This window comes from Leopardus geoffroyi, chromosome B3 (genome assembly GCF_018350155.1).
Source record: "Leopardus geoffroyi isolate Oge1 chromosome B3, O.geoffroyi_Oge1_pat1.0, whole genome shotgun sequence".
NCBI classification, from domain to species: Eukaryota; Metazoa; Chordata; class Mammalia; order Carnivora; family Felidae; genus Leopardus; species Leopardus geoffroyi.
The window spans coordinates 118,590,450-118,609,438 of record NC_059337.1 but is presented as its reverse complement, the minus strand read 5'-3'; the positions used below and the strand labels follow the sequence as shown (position 1 = coordinate 118,609,438).

Genomic DNA, 18,989 nt, shown 5'->3' with positions numbered 1-18,989 from the left:
CAGAATCAAAGCAATCAGCCTATTTTTAATTTAGCAAGAGGTTGCTTTTTAAATTTTTGTTTATTTTTTTTTTGAGAGAGAGAGCGAGCGTGAGAATGAGTGGGGGAGGGGCAGAGAGAGGAGAGAAAGAATCCCAAGCAGGCTCCACGCTCTCAGCTCGCAGGGCCCAAGCAGGGCTCTATCTCAAGAACCCCGAGATCATGACCAGAGCAGAAGTCAAGAGTTGCATGCTGCACCGACTGGGCCACCCAGGCGCCCCAAGAGATTGCTTTTTAAAAATCCATTACAGGGATGCCTGGGTGACTCAGTTAAGCGTCCAACTTCAGCTCAGGTCACGATCTCCAGGTTTGTGGGTTCAAGCCCCGCGTCGGGCTCTGTGCCAACAGCTCAGAGCCTGGAGCTTGCTTCAGGTTCTGTCTCCCTCACTCTCTGCCCTTGTCCCACTCATGCTCTGTCTCTCTCTCTCTTTCTCAAAAATAAATAAGCATTTAAAAAAAATTTTTTAATCAATCACACCAGTTGTTTCTAAAACTTGTTAATATAGGGGCGCCTGGCTAGCTCAGTGGGTGCAGCATGCGACTCTTCATGAGAGGGTTGTGAGTCTGAGCCCCACGGTTGGGTGTAGAGATTACTTAAAAATAAAATCTTACAAATATATATATATACAATTTTTTTAAAGAAATTCTCTGGGGGCGCCTGGATGGCCCAGTCAGTTAAGCGCCCAACGTGGGCTCAAGTCATGATCTCCAGGTTTGAGTTCAAGCCCCAAAGAATCAGGCTATGAGCACAGAGCCCACTTCTCATCCTCTACCTTTCTCTTCCCCTCCCCCACTCATGCGCACGCACACTCTTTCAAAAATAAACATTTTTAAAAGTTGCATTTAAAAAACTCTCCCAAGATGCTTTCAAAGCTCAAATGCTTTAAAAATGTCAATTGTAACCCTACTGTAAACCCAAGTCAGCATTTCTCTGCACAAGAAAGTCTCCACAAGCGGACCCCAGTGTGGTGTGTGTGTTCAGTCTGTGCACTGTAGCAAAGAATGACATAAGCAATTTGCTCCTTCAGTACAAAACAGCAAGCGAGTACTGACTTGTAAGTTCAAATTTACAAATCTGTAATTCTACCAATGTTCTAATTTTTTTTTTTTTTTTTTTTTTTTTAGCATAAAATGACTTCATTTTACAAGGACAAAACAGAGCACACACAAGCCAAGTTCAGCAAAATTTAACCTGGCACGTTTAGCGACGTACATGCTTCGTTAATTTAGCACAAACACTGATTCATTTGGTCGTTATTTTCACAGTCAAATCAGAGGTTCCTGGGGCTTGCAGGCGGGGGGAGGGGGGGGCAGGGGGGACGGCCTTCTCTCCCCACACCCCACCGCCCAGGACGACCTCTGCTCTGCGCACCCCGCCCCCGCCCCGCAGCTCCTGTAACAGCACCGTACTGTTCTAGGGCTCATGCCAAGATGAGTGTTGGGGAGATGCTTCTCTAAAGCCGGCTGCCTTAAGGGGCGGAGGTGAGCAGAGCCAAGGGAGAGACGGAAGGACAGAAGAAAGACTGGACTTAAAATTGCTACTAGGTACCACCACCACGGCTGCAATTACACTAGATCAAGGCCCACATATGCAATCCCAGGGTCCTAGAAAGCCTGGAAGGCTATTTCAATTCACTTGGGAGAAAAACGCAAAAAAGACCAGCCCTGGGTCTTGGGCACCGGACTACTCTGCGGGGCTCCCCCAACTGCCCGAGGGCAGGGCCCGCTGCGCACCCGACCGAGAGTGGGGGCTCCTTTCACACCGTGTCCCCGAGGAACGCGGCGGTGCCGGACCAGGGCCGAAGCGGAGGCCAAGCCCGTCTGCTCCTCCTCGCGGGGGCTGGCCCGCGACCCGTACTTGGGGTCCCTGCGCGCCAGGCGCCACGTGTCCGCAAGGTCCCCAGCGGATGCGGAGTCGCCCGAGGCCGGTGCGACACCCTTCCCTGTCTGCCTCCCACGCAAGAATCTTCCCCACGTCGGTCACGAGGAGGCGCCCGCGGTCCGCAGTCCCGGCCCGGGGACGGGCCCGCGCCCCCCACCCGCCCTCCCGGGAACGCGCGGGCGCAGACCCCCCAAAGTGGAAAGGTGACCTTCCCACGCGAGGCGCCAGGGCCACGGGGCACGTGCTGACCCTGACGGCACCTCCGGGAGGGGCACGCTCGGTCTCCTGGGCCCGGCGCCTGGGAGGCGCGGCAAAGGCGTCCCACCGAGGCAAGGTCCGAGGGGGCGGACGGCGTCTGCGCGGGGCTCCGGCTGCGTCCGACCGCCCACCACTAGCCCCAGTGGCTCCCGGCGTCTCCCGCCCGCCGGTGACCTCCCAGCCCCGCCCGAGGTGCGGTGCGGAGCGGTGACCTCGGTGGACAGAGCCGGAGGCGGGTTCCCCTCCGGGACCCCCTACTTCCTCCGATACCGCTCTTCCTGCGGGCCAGGCGGGGCACGTTCCTGCAGCAGCCCCGGAGCGAGCCGCCCCTGCCCCCGGGGCACTGTCCCTCCGCTTTCCTACCTGGGTCTCCGGGCGCGCGGGGCACGCAGCGCTGCTCCGTCGGTGCCCGCCCCTGGAATGGGAGGTTGGCCTGGCGGCGCGGAACGCCTGCGGAGGTTGGACTTTCTCTCCCTGCCGCTGGCTGACTTCTCCCCGCCCCATCTCCCCCCGCCCCTGCCAGCCCTGCAGACACCCATCCCCAATCCCAATGGAAAGCCCCCGCCCCCCTGCAGTGACCCGTGCTGCATCCCCTTGGGTCTGTGCCAGAGCTTGGCTTGCCCTCCATTCTGTGTTTCCTCTACTGGGGGGGCACCAGTCACCACCCCGGTCCCACTTCCTCTGTCTAAGCCATCCATCTCTGTATCATCCCGCTCCATGCTCACCTTACATACAACACACCTCTGCGTCCAGCCGTCCGCCTCTTCCACCCTTGAATTCCGTACAGGCAGACCTCACTTTCTTGTGCCTCCTTGGGTTGTTGGTTTGGAGGATTGAGGGTTTTTGGTTGTTGGGTGGTTTTGTGTTTTGGGGTTTTTTGTTTTCTGTTGTGTTTTTTTTTGTGTGTGTGTAATTTGCTTGATTGCACTTTATTGCATTTTTTACAAAGTGAAGGTTTGTGGCAACCCTGCCTAGAGCAAGTCTACTGGCCCCATTTTTCCAACAGTATTTGCTCACTTCGTGTCATATATTGGTAATTCTGGCAATATTTCAAAATTTTTCATTATTATATGTTATGGTGACCAGGGATCAGTGCTTAGGATGCCCTGAAAGTTCAGATGACAGTTAGCATTTTTCATCAATGACGTCTTTTTTAATTAGAAAAAAATGTTTTTTTTTTTTAGGGGCACCTGACTGGCTCAGTTGGTAGGGCATGCAACTCTGTTTTTTCTTTTTTAAATATCTATCTATCTATCTATCTATTTATTTATTTATTTATTTATTTATTTATTTATTTAGAGGGGAGCAAGGCAGAGAGAGGGGGAGAGAGAGAATCCCAACCAGGCTCTGTGCTGTCAGTGCAGAGCCCCCTGTGGGGCTCAAACTCACAAACTGTGAGATCATGACCTGAGTCGAAATCAAAAGCTCAGCTTAACCCGCTGAGCATGACTCTTGATCTCAGGGGTTGTTAGTTGGAGCCCTGTGCTGGGCATACAGTTTACTTTAAAAAAAAATGTTTTAGGGGCACCTGGGTGGCTCAGTGGGTTAAGCGTCTGACTTCAACTCAAGTCATGATCTCACCGCTCATGAGTTTGAGCCCCGTGTCAAGCTCTGTGCTGACAGCTCAGAGTCTGGAGCCTGCTTCAGATTCTGTCTCAGTCTCTCTCTGCCCTTCCCTTGCTCATGCTGTCTCTCTCTCTGTCTCTCAAAAATAAATTCTAAAACATTAAAAAAATTTTTTTAATTAGTTTTTTAGACATGTTATTGCATACTTCATAGACTACAGTATAGTGTAAACCTAAGTTTTATATATTCTGGGAAACCAAAAAATCTATTTGACTCACTTTATTGTGATATTCGCTTTATTGCAGTGGTTTGGGGCTGAACCTGGCGTATCTCCAAAGTATGCCTGTACTTCAGCCACAGCTGTTTCTCCTCACACAGGCTGCTGTTTGCTACCCTCCCAGCCAGCTTTTCACACTGCCTAGAATGCACTCTGAAAATCCACTCTACCTTGCAAGCTACTACTCATCCCTCAAGGCCCTGACCAAAGGTCACCTCTTCTAGAAGCCTTCCCCATACCGTAGCAGGCAGAATTGGTGCCCACCCCGCTCCCTCAGTCTCTGTCCCTGTCTGCTGTAGTTTATGGTGCATCACTCTGTGGGAACCCGAGTCTCCCTGACTCAGCTTGTAAGAGGCTAAGGACAAAGCTTGCCTCCCCATCACCTGTGCCCAAGGCACTAGTTAGGATCAAAGTAGGGACTCAATACATGTGATACATTTCATTTCCTTTCCGCATTGTCCTTTTTCTCAGCGAAGGCACTTCTGCCTGACACCCCTTTTTGACTGAAAATCACCTACCCCCAGGAAAATAGCATTGGCCCTGGGCCACATGGGAGGTGGGCAGGTCCCTTTCCCTCATCTCCTTTATTTTTTTTATTTTTGAGAGAGAGAGAGAGAGAGACTGCAAGCAGGGCAGGGGCAGAGAGAGGGAGACACAGAATCCAAAGCAGGCTCCAGGCTCCGAGCTGTCTGCACAGAGCCCGACGCGGGGCTCGAACCCACAAACCGCGAAATCATGACCTGAGCCAAAGTCAGATGCTCAACCGACTGAGCCACCCAAGCCCCCTCCCTCATCTTATACCTTCCGTCCTTTACTTACACTGAGCACTGGTCATTTCTCCCATGGCCTCCTTTCGGGCAGAGAAACACCAGTAGGAAGCTCCCCGCCCCCATTGAGAGCGGCAGCCCCTGTAGATCATCTCTCTAAGTTGTCACTGATGCTCAGACAAAACGCTTATTAAAACATAAGCATTTTACATCTGTCCCATTTCTTACCCATCAGTGAAGAAAGAAGCGGCAGCAGCTGTGTAGCAGGGGCCCCTGGGGACTAGTGTGAATTCTTAGGCAAAGATAAAGCTTGGCAGAGAAAAGGGAGTGGAATTACCCAAAGCCTGTCTAGAAAAGGAAAATAGCTTCTTCCATTCAAGAAGCCCCACTCCCTGCCCCCATCAGCCAGGAATTTTCTGGGCTTGGTCAAAGGTCCCTTAAGTGGGAGGAAGCTGCTTCTCCTGCTCTGGGGGGTGGGGCCGCTGAGGCACCTTCCTGTTCTGCCCCTGTTTTTCCTCAGTGATCCCTTCTCAGGCACCCAGGGCCATGATTTCTGGCTCCCCACCGCCGCTGCAAAGAAGACCCAGAAGGTAGGGAAGCAGAGTCAACACACAGCGTGAAGGAGCCAGGCTCGAGCAGTTCCTGGCTTGGGTAAGTAGTCCTCTCCCAAGCCTCAAGTTCTCTACCCCAGAGGGATGTGTGAGCACGGTGCCCAGAACATAATTGTTCACCAAAAATTGTGTGCACAATTGGTGCACACACACACACACACACACACACAAAATGGTGATTTAGAAAGAAGATTCTGGGGTGAGACCAGAGACCTTCCCTCTCATTGTAAATCCCCCTCTGCCTGGCCCTTCTACCTGCTGGTCTGAGAAGCCCAGGGTGCAGAAGGGGGTACAGCCCTTGGAGGCAGACAGACCTAGACTGGGAACCTGTTCTGCTCTGTGTGTGAACTTAGGACTAAATCATGTCACCTCCTTAAGCCTCAACTTGCTCAGCTGAGCCTCACACAGAGCGTGGTAGAGTAGGGAAGTACTTAGCCGCTATAAAGCTCCTACTAAGTGCGTGCTCAGCAAAAGCTCCTTCTGCCCCGTGCTCCCTCTGCCTGTTTCCTGCGTTCTTTACATCTGGATCATCTCAGCAGATTGCAGATCCAGGGACACAGCCTAGAAATAAGTGGCCAGATCTTCTTGTAAGGCTGGGTTAGAATGGAAACCCATTCCAGACTCCAAGGATAGGCCACTTCCAGGAGGCCTTCCCTTAAAGCCTACCTCTGTGCTCCCACGGAGCCGGGATTGCACTTTGGAACTACTACAGTGATACGAATGTGTCGCTTTCCTCCCTCTAAATTGTGAATCTTGCAAGGTCAGGGAAAGTGGAAGCCACTTTATAGCGGCTAAGTACTTCCCTACTCTACCCACCCTCTGTGCGAGGCTCAGCTGAGCAAGTTGAGGCTTAAGTAAGGACACTGAGAGCTCATGGAACTGACAGGAAGCCTGGAGAATCAGGCACAGGCAAGGGCCAGAGTCCCCACCAATGCCATAGACCATGGCCCAGGAGCAGTTTTGGTTAGGACTGTCCTGTTGGTCTCTGGAAGCTGCCACCACCACTTTCAGGTTACAATGACCCATATCATCCCCAGAGAAAACCCTGAATGGTCCTCGGAGATGCCAACCCCAACAGGAAGGAGCACGGCTGCACCCTGACCGCCAAGACCTACGAAGCAAGAGTCGGCAGGTTGCCTGGATGGGAACCTCGTTCCGATGTGCAGCTGCTGGCACACGGCGCTTGTTTAACTGGACTTGGAGAGGATGCTGCTTCTCTTCTTCCCTCTCTTGTTGATGGTTGTTTATTCATTCCAGGGACACTTGAAGGCCTCCTCTTCCAGAAGCTGCGGAGAGACCTGTCCAGTGGTGGCAAACGCGTTTAACACCCAGCTCTCTGGAGGGAAAAAGTGCTGCCCAGTAGCCTTTATCAACTTCCGTGGGTAAATACTCCGTGGCTGTTTTCAGGCTACCAAGGTGATGTCGCTAAGCACAGAGCTGGGAAGAGACGTGGTCGGCTGTCCCAAGCTGTCGCAACACACAGACCGTCTTGCCCTTGGGGAGTTTACCTTCTAGTAGGGCACTGCATTCTAGCGCTATGTGTTAATCCAGAATAAAACTATCTGCAAAAGGAAATCCAAAAGGAAAAAGAACGCTTCACATGAGAGGATTTCTCCGTTTCTCTCTCTGCCTTTTCTTCCCTCCCCCTCCCATGCATCTATCCATTTCCCTTGCTGGAGTCATTCAAAGTTGCGGGTGGGTGGGGGAGGGGAGCGTTAAATGCCCCTTGCCAGTCTGCCCCTCAACTTGACTCTGTGCTTTCAGATCCCAACACTAATCTGTTTTCCTCCCCCTGTTGCTGCCATATCCAGGTCAGGACCTTGAAACACCGAGCAAGACCATGAGAAGAAGTCCAAAGCTCAGTATATCTGACAAGTGCTGTCATAAGATAAGCCACCTGACCTGTGGAGGGGAGGTTTATGCTCAAAGGTGGGACAGAAATACAGCTCCCCGACACTTCCTGCAGACACGAGGGCCACCCAGAGAGAAAGAACAAATCCTGGGATGTCCTTCAGTGACATCAGGCCTGACACAGACCCACCCCATCTGCCCCATCCTCAGTCCAGATCCTGGGACAGGGCACCAGGAGGGAGGGCGAGGCCATTTGAAGACGCTTGGTGTTAGGGCAGCAACACGGAGGGAAGTAGGGGGCTTTCCAGAAAATATTTCCTGATTGGCTTCCGCCCAGCAGCTCCAGCCTCAATCTCATCCCTTTCCTTCCACACGGGAACACACACACTCACCCCTGCACACGTGTGTGTGCACACACACGCTCACACACACCGTAAGGGTCGGCCTACAGTCTCCTGCAGAAGCTAACTGCATGAACTCCTGGAGACATTAAGGGAGAAGGTGTGAGGAGCCCACTGTGCCCACCCTCTGCTTCCTAAGTGGGAGGGGGCTTCAGAGCTCGGGCCCCCACAAAGGTCAATGTGGGGTGTGGCGCCAGTCTGCAGCATGCAGGCCCGGAGGGTCCCCCTCAGCTCAGGGTGGGTGTCCCATGGCTGAGTGGCAGTGGCCTCGGTGCCCCTATCAGCAGTGACAGGGACAGGGCAGGTCCTCTCTCCCCCTCTGAAGACCCCTGTGCCTCTGCCTCAGCATCCCCTGCTCTGCTGCTGCCAGGGAGGGCTGGGGACTGGGACCCCCACAGGCCAGCTGCCAAAGCTCTTCAGATCCTTTCTTCTCTCTCTCCACTGCACGCTCAGGGCACGGCTCATCTCCTCTGCCTCTGTATTTGGATAATTCTCAGCCTGGAAGCTGACAAGTGTCTGTGCCTTGTGCCAAAGGCCTAGAAACATTACTCAGAAAGTCAGAGGACCAGCACCTCTCAATTCGGAAACGCAATTCCCAATGCTCAAGTTAAATGAAAGGGGAAATTCTACTAACTTTGTTGAGGGGGTAGGGTGGGGTGGGGAGCTTCTCTAACTTCAGTAATCTGTGAACCTATTATCCTGACCCTTATTTTAGAGCATGATACCACTTAAAAATGCATGGACATAAAACTAGGTCTAAGCCTTTTATTTTTACAGCTTTATATAACTATAATCCTATTACATATGTCTAGGCCCCAATTCCTTATTAGAAACTCTCGGGGCCAAATGTGTTTCAGGGTTGAGCATTTTTCAGATTTTAGAAGTTACTAAACTGCATATGACATACTACCTCCAGTACTTTCTGGAAGCTTTCTTTAATCAAAACCAATCAACCAAAATCAACAACAAAACCCTCTGCAGCAAAACATACAAATATTCACCTAAACAGGCTAAACTGAGACTCTGAATAGCCTCAGGCCACACCTACTCACAAGTCTAGGAGAAACCTTTTGGTTTTCAGAGCCTTTTGAATTTCATAATTGCAAATAAGGGATTGTAGACCTGCACAAATTAAACACAACATGACTACAAATGGGGTTCACAACGTTAGCACAATGTTAATGACGGTGACAGAGGCCGGTGGCCTGCTGAATTCCATCGCGGGGGAGGCGGTGGGAGACGGTGGGGCTGGAAGAGGTGTTAAGTCCATGTAGTCCACAGGCCTGGGTTGGAATCTGGCATCTGTACTCACTGGCTGGGACGTGTCCGGCAAGTTAACCTTCCTGCATGGCAATTTCTTCTTTTTTTTTTTTTTTTAACGTTTATTTATTTTGGGGACAGAGAGAGACAGAGCATGAACGGGGGAGGGGCAGAGAGAGAGGGAGACACAGAATCGGAAGCAGGCTCCAGGCTCCGAGCCATCAGCCCAGAGCCCGATGTGGGGCTTGAACTCACGGACCGCGAGATCGTGACCTGAGCCGAAGTCGGACGCCCAACCGACTGAGCCACCCAGGCGCCCCAATTTCTTCATTTTTAAAAGGAAGACAATACGGGGCGCCTGGGTGGCTCAGTCGGTTACGCGTCCAGCTTCGGCTCAGGTCATAATCTCATGGATCATGTGTTTGAGCCCCCCATTGGGCTCTGTGCTGACAAGAGCCAGGAGCCTGGTTCAGATTCTGGGTCTCCCTCTCACTCTGCCCCTCACCCGCTAGCGCTCTTTCTCTCCGCTCTTTCTCAAAAATAAAAAATAAAATTAGAAAAAAAATTTAAAAATTAAAAAAAATAAAAGGAAGACCATAGATTAATGTAAACAAAAATCAATGTTAAAATGGAAACTTCCCAGGAATCAACCGCCCCAGGGGCTGAGAACAAAGGAGAGCAGCAGAGAGAGGGGGGTGGCCCTGGGGACCCTGAAGGCTCTCAGCACAGGCCTCCACTCAGCACACACCCTGAATTCCAGTTGTGACTGGGCTGCACTGGTGGCTAGAGTAGGGGAGGAAGTTCTCAAAGCAGGGTTTGCAGAAAGACACCAAATACACAGCACAAGGCATGGACTTGGGGAACATCAACTTTAAGATTGGGAGTGTGCTCTGTTGGGGGGGGAGGGGTGAAATATATTGGGTAATGGTTTATGATGGTGTTGTGGTTATCTTTCTATTGAAACGAACCTACAACAACATGATGAACCCTGAGAACGCTGTGCCAAGAGAAATAAATGAGACACAAAAAGACAAATACAGCATGGTTCCACTAATTTGAGGTCCCTAGAGCAGTCTAGTTCATAGAGACAGAAAGTAGAACGGCAGTTGTCAGGGGCTGCCGGGAGGGCGGGGTCGAGGGCTGGTTAGTCCGGGACATCTGTGGTGGTGACAGCTGCACAACATTATGAACGGCTTGAATACCTATGAACTGCACACTTAAAAATGATTCCGATGGTAACTTTTATGTATATTCAACTCCAGACGTTTCTGCACGGGGCTGCTACTTTGGGAAGTGTCCTAGACGCTCAGGGTCTCGTGTTCCCCTGTTGTTGAGCTTTAGTTAGAAAATTTCCAACTTGACAACACATTATATTTGGAAAAAAAAAATTTCAGAAACATTATCAGACTCTGCATTTTACAGAAGAGAAAACAGAGTCCCAGAGAGGTGATCTAACTTGACAGAAACAGGTCTCCAGTGCCCCTCCATCCTGGAGCTAAGAAGCACAGGCTCTGGGCTGGGCCGCCTCTCCCACCTGCTTTTTCTTTTTCTAAAGTTTATATATATTTATTTTGAGAGAGAGAGAGAGAGAGAATCCACACCATCAGCACAGAGCCTGACATGGGGCTCGAACCCATGAACTGTGAGATAATAACCTGAGCTAAAACAAAGAGTCAGATGCTCAAATGACTGAGACACTCAAGTGCCCCTTTTTTATTTTTATTTTTTCCCACCTTTTTGTTGTGCATGAGTCTGGGCTGTTCCTCACCATCTCAAAGCTTCCATTTTCTCACCGTGAAATGAGGAGGGTTCCCTTCTCACAGGGTGGGATGTGGTCGACCTGAGACTGTGCTTGTGATGGGCTGGGTGTAGTGTCTGAGGCACATTGATAGGAAATGCTCAGTGGAATTGGTTTCACGAGGCAACTAGGTTCCTCTGGGGCTTTTCTTGGTTGAATGAGGGGTAAGTACAAGTATTAAGAACTGTGCTGTCCTTTATTCCTCCTGCATTCAATGTGGTGACACTGACCCAGGACAAACCCATATATTTATTTCTCAACATCACAAGTGTGCCTGGGGTAGGAATTCTGTTTGGATTCAACTCTGAACACCCCCTATAAAATGCAGGGTCCCTTAAGCAGATAAGGCTAATTGGCCTCCTGTCTCCACATTCTCCATTATAAACAAGGGCAAAATTAGTAAATGTTTGTTCCTACTTAAAACATCTTCCCTGTTTAAACAGACCTGTTTACGTCGTCCTGCATGGAAATCCCCTCCTGTGGACCCCTAATCCACCATTACTTCATTCGCTCACAAACACTTGTTGAGCAACTACCTCCCAGGAGGCCTGGGATGGGGCGGTGAGTGCACGCACCCAGCTCCCCCCACCGCTTCCGCTCGCTCATCCCCACACCGCTAGAGGGTGGGGAGGGGGGCGGCGGCTGGCGGCCAGCTGGGAGGCACAGCCCCGCGGTCTGCGTGCACTTGCCCGCACTGGCTCCCCTCATCCTGCCAGAGGCGCCAGGGTGGACGAGAGACCTTCTCTGCTGGCTTCCCTGTCCAGAGAACTGGGCCGCGACAAAATAACAGAGGCGTGTGTCCGGGCGGCTGGGGGAGCCGCGTGAGCGTCAGACCCCCGGGAAACGGAACGAGGCCGCAGGCCCGCGGCCCCCACGGAGGGAGTCGGATCCGGGGAGGGGTGAGGCGGTGGCGGCGGCCGGGGAGGGGCGGATTTAGGGACGCGGCTGCGAAACCAGCTGGGCCGGTCAGCCCCGTGGGGGGTGGGCCCCGGGGTCCGGGGCCCGGGGCGGGGCAGGAGCCCCGTGCGGGGGTGGCCAGGCCTCGCCCTCCTCCTCTTCCTCCACCTCGCCCGCCAGGCTAGGGCGCTGCTGGGGGAGGCGGGAGACGGAGGGCCCTAACCAAGCAGCAGGTGGGCAGGGAGCCCGTAGCTGCCAGGCAGCCCCGCCTGCTCACCTCGACGTCCCACTGAGACCGGCCTCTCTGGGTCAGAGCACCTGCCTCCCCTCACAAAAATGTTTACCAGTGCATTTGACTTAAAAACAAAAATCAATCCGTGCAATTAGCACAGGCTTGGAGTGCCTTGGTGAGTCACATCTTTAATGACCAAAGTTGCATAATCACTTGTAACACGTCTATTTATTACCTCATCGGTTTCTCTAGGGCACAAGATGGAAAGGGGAAAATCTGGTCCTTGATGGCCAGAAAGAGTCCCTCAAAGGATAACCTGCTACATGTGGACAGGGGTGGGGAGAAGACAGTCCGTAGGTCTCCCTACAGTGGCTGCTCCGGGGTCATTGCCACGGGCCCATGTGACACAGGGGCACCTCGGTTCGGGGGCAGTATCCTCCATCACCAGAGTCAACACACTCACCCCTAAGCTAGCTGGTTGCACTGTGAGGTTCCCACAAAGGCTGAAGGCCCTTAACATTCACGGAATTCCCTTCTGAAGGGCCAGGAGAGCCATTTGAGTGCCAGAGTAGCCATAGAAAGAAAATGTGAAGTCCGTTCTGCCTTTACCAGCCCTGCCCTAGAAAGCAGACAGGAAAGAGACCAGAGTGAAGGCAGAGGTCAGACAGGACATAAGAGTCCTTCCCCTTCCCCTGGGACTTTACAGTCCTCAGGTCTGATGATGTCTTCTTATTGTTTGCTTTGAGAGAGAGAGAGAGAAAGCGAGAGCATGAGCAGGGGAGGGCCGAGAGAGGGAGAGAGAATCCCAAGCAGGTTCTGTGCTGCCAGAAAAGAGCCTGCCACAGGACCCCATCTCATGAACCATGAGATCATGACCTGAACTGAAATCAAGAGTGGGATGCTTAAATGACTGAGCCACCAAGGCACCCCTGATGATGTCTACTGATGACCTTCTGGCTGGGTTATTCCAGAGAAGACTCCTGAACTAGGAGGGAATGGGGCAGGGGAAGGAAGCTTGGGAAACCAAGGCTTCCCAAGCAGATAGATTCCCGCGATGGCAGAAGAATTGACAGAGAGGTCATTTTCAGTCTTTCAGAAAATCTTAACAAATCCTACATTCACATCTGTCTGGCTCATGCAAGTAAAACCCAGTCACCTCACCAAACAAGCTTAATGCCATTTTACAGCATGTGTAGGTAAATCTAATTAGTAAATAGAAAAACAAATTACTACTAATAGGCTACAGTACTTGGTGGACAAAATCTTTAAAAATCTAGATGCAGGATAAAGTCCCCCAAATCTCTCCTCAGTGTCTCCCAGTATTTGAGAGACTACTGTGTGTCCATCACTGTGCTAGCCATGTCCAGAGGGGATGCACCAGCCCTTAAAGAATTCACATAAATTCGGGTATTTAAATATACTGACCTAGCTCCCGGTGTTATTTCTACTTTTAGATCTTCATTATACATATCTCTGAGTTTAGTGGCTCTTGACTAGGTCTGCTACCCAAGAAAACTAATCACAATCAGAATCTTATGTGCATTCCACCTCAAGGTATGCTATGGGTAAAGGGGTAACAAAATCCTTTCCTCTTTTGCATAGGGAATTGACCTGGCATAACTATGCAGTTAATTTTGGGGGGGGGGGAGGGCAAACAGTGGCAGCAAGAGTATGTCACCCCTTATCCTAAGAAATAGGACTCCATTGGGGTGCCTGGCTGGCTCAGTCAGTGGAACATGCAACTCTGGATCTCAGGGGTTGTGAGTTCAAGCCCCACATTGGGTGTAGAGATTACTTAAAAAAAAAAAGAAAAATCTTAAAAAATTAGGACTCCAACAAACCTGGGTTGAGGCCCTTCCATTTCTCCCCTTTAGAGAGTGTGGCATACAAGGCACAGAAGGGCAAGCCTGTGTAAGAGAATGAATCTTGGTCAAGATTAAGAGGTCCCCCGTGGGTGCCTGGGTGGCTCAGTCGAGCGTCCAACTTCAGCTTAGGTCACGATCTCACAGTTCGTGGGTTTGAGCCCCACATCAGGTGTTGGACTCTGTGCTGACAGCTTAGAGCCTGGAGCCTGCTTCAAATTCTGTGTCTCCCTCTCTCTCTGTTCCTCCCCTGCTCATGCTCGGTCTCTCTCACTCCTTCAAAAATAAATAAAAACATTAAAAAAAAAAAATTTTAAGAGGTCCCTTGTGCTGAAAGGCCTGTGTAGCAGGTCAGGTCACATCCTCCATGGTTTCTACAAATCATCTAATGAAGAAGATATATTCTAAGTACCTATGGAAGATTTAGTTAGCTAAATGGGTTTTCCTCTGGATAAATCATCACTTTAATTCAGAAACCAATTATCCTTGGGTGTCTCATATACCTCTTCCTTCCTGATTTTGTTTTTGGCATATGTTGTCTTCGTGCCAATTCTGATTCTTCCCTTTTTCTCAAATTTGGTTCGAACTTTGTTTCTGGAAAACATTCCCATCTTAAACCCTGTCTTTTGCGGATCCTTCCATTGCTCTGGACTCCCAAATATAAGGGGGCAACATTGTACTTACGGAAGCTGTCATTTCACTTCTAACCAGATCCTAAGCAAGTACTCCCCCCCCCCCCCCCCCCCCCCCCCACACACACACGCAGAGCACACAGAAAAGTACCCAGAGAGAATGGTTGGGCTACAGAAGACTGTGGTACTTAACCAAGTGATGCAGGAACTCCAACGTCATTATTCTTGCTTCTCAACTCTGCCAGAGGACATTCTTCATCTCATTAAGAACACTGTTGTCAATACCCCTAAAAACCAGAAACCTCTCCCTGCAGATGACAAATCAGGATAGCTCTGTGGCAAACTTTCGTGACATTGCTACAAGATTCAAAAAAGCAAATGATGCGATTCCCAAAGGAGGGAATGAACAATGAACACCTTCCATGCTTCCTCATGCCCTTAGCCAATATAACCAGGAAGGCACCTGTCTCTCATATGCTCCTTCTGAGGACAATGGCCAAATTTGGTTTTCTTGCCATGATCTTATTTCCGATCAATCATTCCCAACATTTTTTCACTATTTAGAAACAAAAGGTTTTGGAGAGTTTAGGAAAGTGACAGGACAATCAATAAAAATAATGTTTTTTTCCACTGATGTGACCTACATAATTTTTTATTTTTTTTAAGCTCTACACCCAACGTGGGGCTTGAACTCATGACCCTGAGAGTTGCATGCTCTACTGACTGCGCCAGCCAGGCACTCCCATAACGATTTTAAAAAGATAACCCTCCGGCACATAAAATATCTGAACCGCACTACAACATACACGTCCCGTGAGTTCCTGTTTTGACAGCTTTTACATCAATTTGAGTTAGATATTTTCTAGAAAAAAATTTTTTCAGAAGCCAAGTATTCAGAATAGTGGTTTCAAGGCTTTTCATGGACTTAATACTGTATCCTTCAGAGCTGTGGCCTGCTATGGTCCATACGCTTCCATTTTGAGTAACAGGAACAACGCATTTATGTTTCTTAACTGTGTCCTGATAAAGGTTCAGCAGTTCCCAGTTACACATTATACTACTTTCACGTAAGAAAATTAGCACAGCTGGATTCATGCAGTCTTTATTAATTTGACAAACACAGGAAAACCTGCAATCTATCAAAATTATATCTCACCAAGAATCTGAAAGGTATTTTAAAAAAGACGTATTCACAGTCTGCCTGAATCATGTACAAAGCAGTGCCTGTAGAAGCAAAAGCCAGACGACAAACACGTCAACGTTCCCGCTGAAGCCTGCAGCCAGCACCTCCAATCCCACGGTGAACAATCCTGTACTACTTTCTACAGCTGATTGATTTCGAAGCTGCCCTTTTGCAACAATTATTTATTTTCAAAGGAAAACTGCTTCCTGGGAAGTCTTTCCTGCTACGCACACCGGGCTCAAGTACTAACACCACGTTCCAGGGCCCAGGGTGGACCCAGCTACTTCCTGAGGGCACTGTTGCAGGCATCCAAGGCCCTGGTAAACATTCAAAGAAAGGGTTCGTTTCAGCACCAGGCTGATTTTTAATGCACGCATCTGAGGTGTTTCCTGCCAGAGGAGAGGATGGTTCAGATGATGCCATCCAGAGGATTCAGGAGGTGAGCATGACGACACCCTTGTTAGTACACTGCTCAGCAATTTCACTGGAGCCTGTGAAGAGTTGAAACCATTGTTTTTAATCTCCTGTGTTTGGGGGCATTTAAAGAGAAGCAAGAAAATCGTTAAGGATCACTTCTGGTCTCAAACTCATGATGATGATACTGTTTTATCCTAGGGCAAGACCAAATGTCCAGTTTTCAAGTTCCCTTTGCAGAGTCAGCTTTGTGGACACCCCCGGAGGTGAGGAGAATGGCAGGTCAGGCCGTTATAGACTATCCAAAAGCAGATAGAGGAAAAGGAGTACTTCATTGAAAGGGTTGGTTTCTGGAAGAATCAAGATCACCTTTATAACATCAATTTTATAAGCCCTCAGTGATGGTAACCATAAGAAGGGGTTACTGACAAGTACCCAATATTTTAGAGAAGTTCAAGATGGTGTGTATCAGGAAACAGGAAACTATAGACGTATTCTGAGGATAGGTCTTACTCATCTTCACATCTTTAGACTCGAGCACCATGCCAGGAACAAGGAAGACACTGAATAAATGTTTTCATAGTGGCCTCTGAGCTCTTTCTCTTCTAGGGCTAGATCATGAATGGGGCAAATGTGCAAGGCCAGGCCCTGGAGGTCAGGCTTCCTTGAGACGCTGACCCTGGAAGATCTTATGTGGGAGCTTAACCTTTGTCTCATATTCTACAAATTATGACCAGGATGACTATATAGTTTTCTGAGGCCAAGTAAAGAACAAGTACTAAACTTACTGTATGGACACTGGTTATGGAAGAAGGGTTTTTAAAAACAAGAGACACTTTAAAAAGTGAGGATTCGGGGCGCCTGGGTGGCACAGTTGGTTAAGCGTCCGACTTCAGCCAGGTCACGATCTCGCGGTCCGTGAGTTCGAGCCCCGTGTCAGGCTCTGGACTGATGGCTCAGAGCCTGGAGCCTGTTTCCGATTCTGTGTCTCCCTCTCTCTCTGCCCCTCCCCCGTTCATGCTCTGTCTCTCTCTGTCCCAAAAATAAATAAACGTTGAAAAAAACTTTTAAAAATAAAAAATAAAAAGTGAGGATTCAAGAACTCAAAAGTGAGAAGCCCATGCTTCTGTAGCAAAATCAATAAATCATTCACTTATGATTGTTTTCTTTCAAGTTGCTTAGAAGCTTTTTTTTCTAATCAAGAAATTTAATCATTTACAGTGAAAGCGGTGATCCTAGGACCGACCATACACTAACCTCGTGAGATATCAAGAACAGGAAAACACGCTCTTCCTCTTTGAAAAAAGGTCCGTTATCTTCCAAATATGGTTGGTATGCCCACAGGCTAGTAGCAACCTTCTGTATGTACACACTCTTGGTTCCGTAGGCCAGTCAGACCCAGACATTAGTGGTCACTCTTCTTCCTCCTCTTCACTAAGCAGGGTTGCCTGGGCTGATCCTGCTTTGTTTGGCCAGCTCCACAGCCACCCCTGCCCTGTGTGAGGGCACATCCTCAGTGGACTCGCTACTGTTTTCCCTGGTGATAATCTAGTTTTCATGGTGGAAGACTAGCATTTTGACATTTCAAAAACAACTGAATTGACCCTAAGAAGAAAGTTCAAAGTTCTGTATCTGAGATTGGCGATTTAAAGAAAAGAGTTCTATGCTGAGCTGTGGTCCGTCCTGCAGAAAGCGAGATTTATTGCCATCTTTCTACATAGGACAGTGATACAAAGGATAGATTAAATCACACACACACACACCACACATACCCTCTTCTGGGATAAAACCTTTCATGAAAGATATGGTACTTTTGGGACCTTCGCACTAATAACTAGTCTAGATCAGGGATCCCTCAAGACTGCCTCAAATCATGAACATATTCAGGTGGCTTTGCTGTAGTGGTTCAATCATGTGTCTTTCTAGAAGTTAATACCCACACTGCTATATATGAGGAAAAAGAATCCTGGAAAAAAGGGGCTAAGCAAAGAGATGCGAGAACCTATTTTAAGCCCCACTCTTTCTGTGCATTGACTTGTTTTTCCTGCATTTCTCAACTACCTAATATGAGCCAGTTTTTACTTATAACTCCAGTTATACTCCAACAGCACACTACTGCTAAATTTAGTTTCTTATAAAAAAAATATGCTGTGACAGAAAACAACTATTCTAAACTCCAAGGACGGGGTACCTGGGTGGCTCAGTTGGTTGAGCGTCCAACTTCAGCTCAGGTCATGATCTCGCGTTCATGGGTTCGAGCCCTGCATCGGGCTCTGTGCTGACAGCTCAGAGCCTGGAGCCTGCTTCGGATTCCGTGTGTGTGTGTGTGTGTGTGTGTCTCTCTCTCTGCCCCTCCCCAGCTGGCGCTCTATGTCTCTCAAAAAAATAAAATAAAACATTAAAAAACAAAAACAAAAACAACCTCCAAAGGGAACTGCAAACTAGATCATATGATAGGCTGGAGAGAAAGCAGGAACAGGAAGAAAAGCTGGCCTTTCTTCAGCCACAGGGGGAGACTAAATGTCTCACAAACGCTTATAATCTGATCACTGTGGCTAAAGGTGGTCAGTGGTAAAAGAAGGGCTGTGCCCAGCAAAGCTCCACTTAAAGGTGTCATGTGCCCACAGGCTGATGGCTCCGTTTATGTGCACTGTCCAGCTGAACTGCGCAGGACCTCAACTCCACTGCCCACTTCAAAGGTACAAAGGTACACTGAAATGAAAGGTAAGGCAGAAGGGAAAGCACAAAACACCCAATGTGAGGTTCTTGAGGAATAACTTGGTTCTCCTCCTTAAGATCTGCCCACGGGACATTAACTCATTTTGTCCCATTGGCTGTTAGTGGTCCCATCTTTTCTCTTCTCGGCATCTGGTTCGCCTCCTGACCCTTGGTTCTCCCGTGGCTCACCGAGTAAAATCATGGCTTTCTCCAAATTCTTGCTTTGTACTGATACAACTGACTTTATAATCCACCAGCTTTTGGCTATTGGTTTAAATTCTGACCTAGTGTCAGAGACAATGAATGGGTTGTAGTAAAAAAAAGAAAAAACAGGACAGGAAG

General features: G+C 49.3%; 1 protein-coding gene and 1 long non-coding RNA gene across 9 annotated transcripts in view; one reads left to right on the top strand and one right to left on the bottom strand.

Moving 5' to 3' along the window:
• The window catches only part of PAPLN (papilin, proteoglycan like sulfated glycoprotein), a 36,480-nt gene extending 31,352 nt beyond the window's left edge, over nucleotides 1–5,128 (bottom strand). For 6 of the 7 annotated variants that reach the window (XR_006705144.1, XM_045451458.1, XM_045451464.1 and 3 more), the window contains exon 1: nucleotides 2,542–2,683. Coding sequence is in view for 5 of the 7 variants with exons in the window: in XM_045451458.1 (XP_045307414.1) it covers nucleotides 2,542–2,682 (141 nt within the window). In the remaining 2 variants the exon portion in view is untranslated. Of the gene's footprint in view, nucleotides 1–2,541; nucleotides 2,684–5,016 lie in introns of those variants that run through there. The other variant, XM_045451462.1, reaches the window with a different exon arrangement.
• Nucleotides 5,129–5,250: 122 nt separating this feature from the next.
• LOC123584066 lies at nucleotides 5,251–8,554 on the top strand. 2 transcript variants are annotated; one of them, XR_006705146.1, is made up of 4 exons: nucleotides 5,251–5,439; nucleotides 6,657–6,718; nucleotides 7,211–7,328; nucleotides 8,105–8,554. It is a non-coding gene; the product is annotated as an uncharacterized LOC123584066 (long non-coding RNA). The 2 variants fall into 2 exon arrangements; XR_006705145.1 differs by having other exon boundaries at nucleotides 5,260–5,439; nucleotides 7,211–8,554.
• The last annotated feature ends 10,435 nt before the right edge of the window (nucleotides 8,555–18,989 follow it).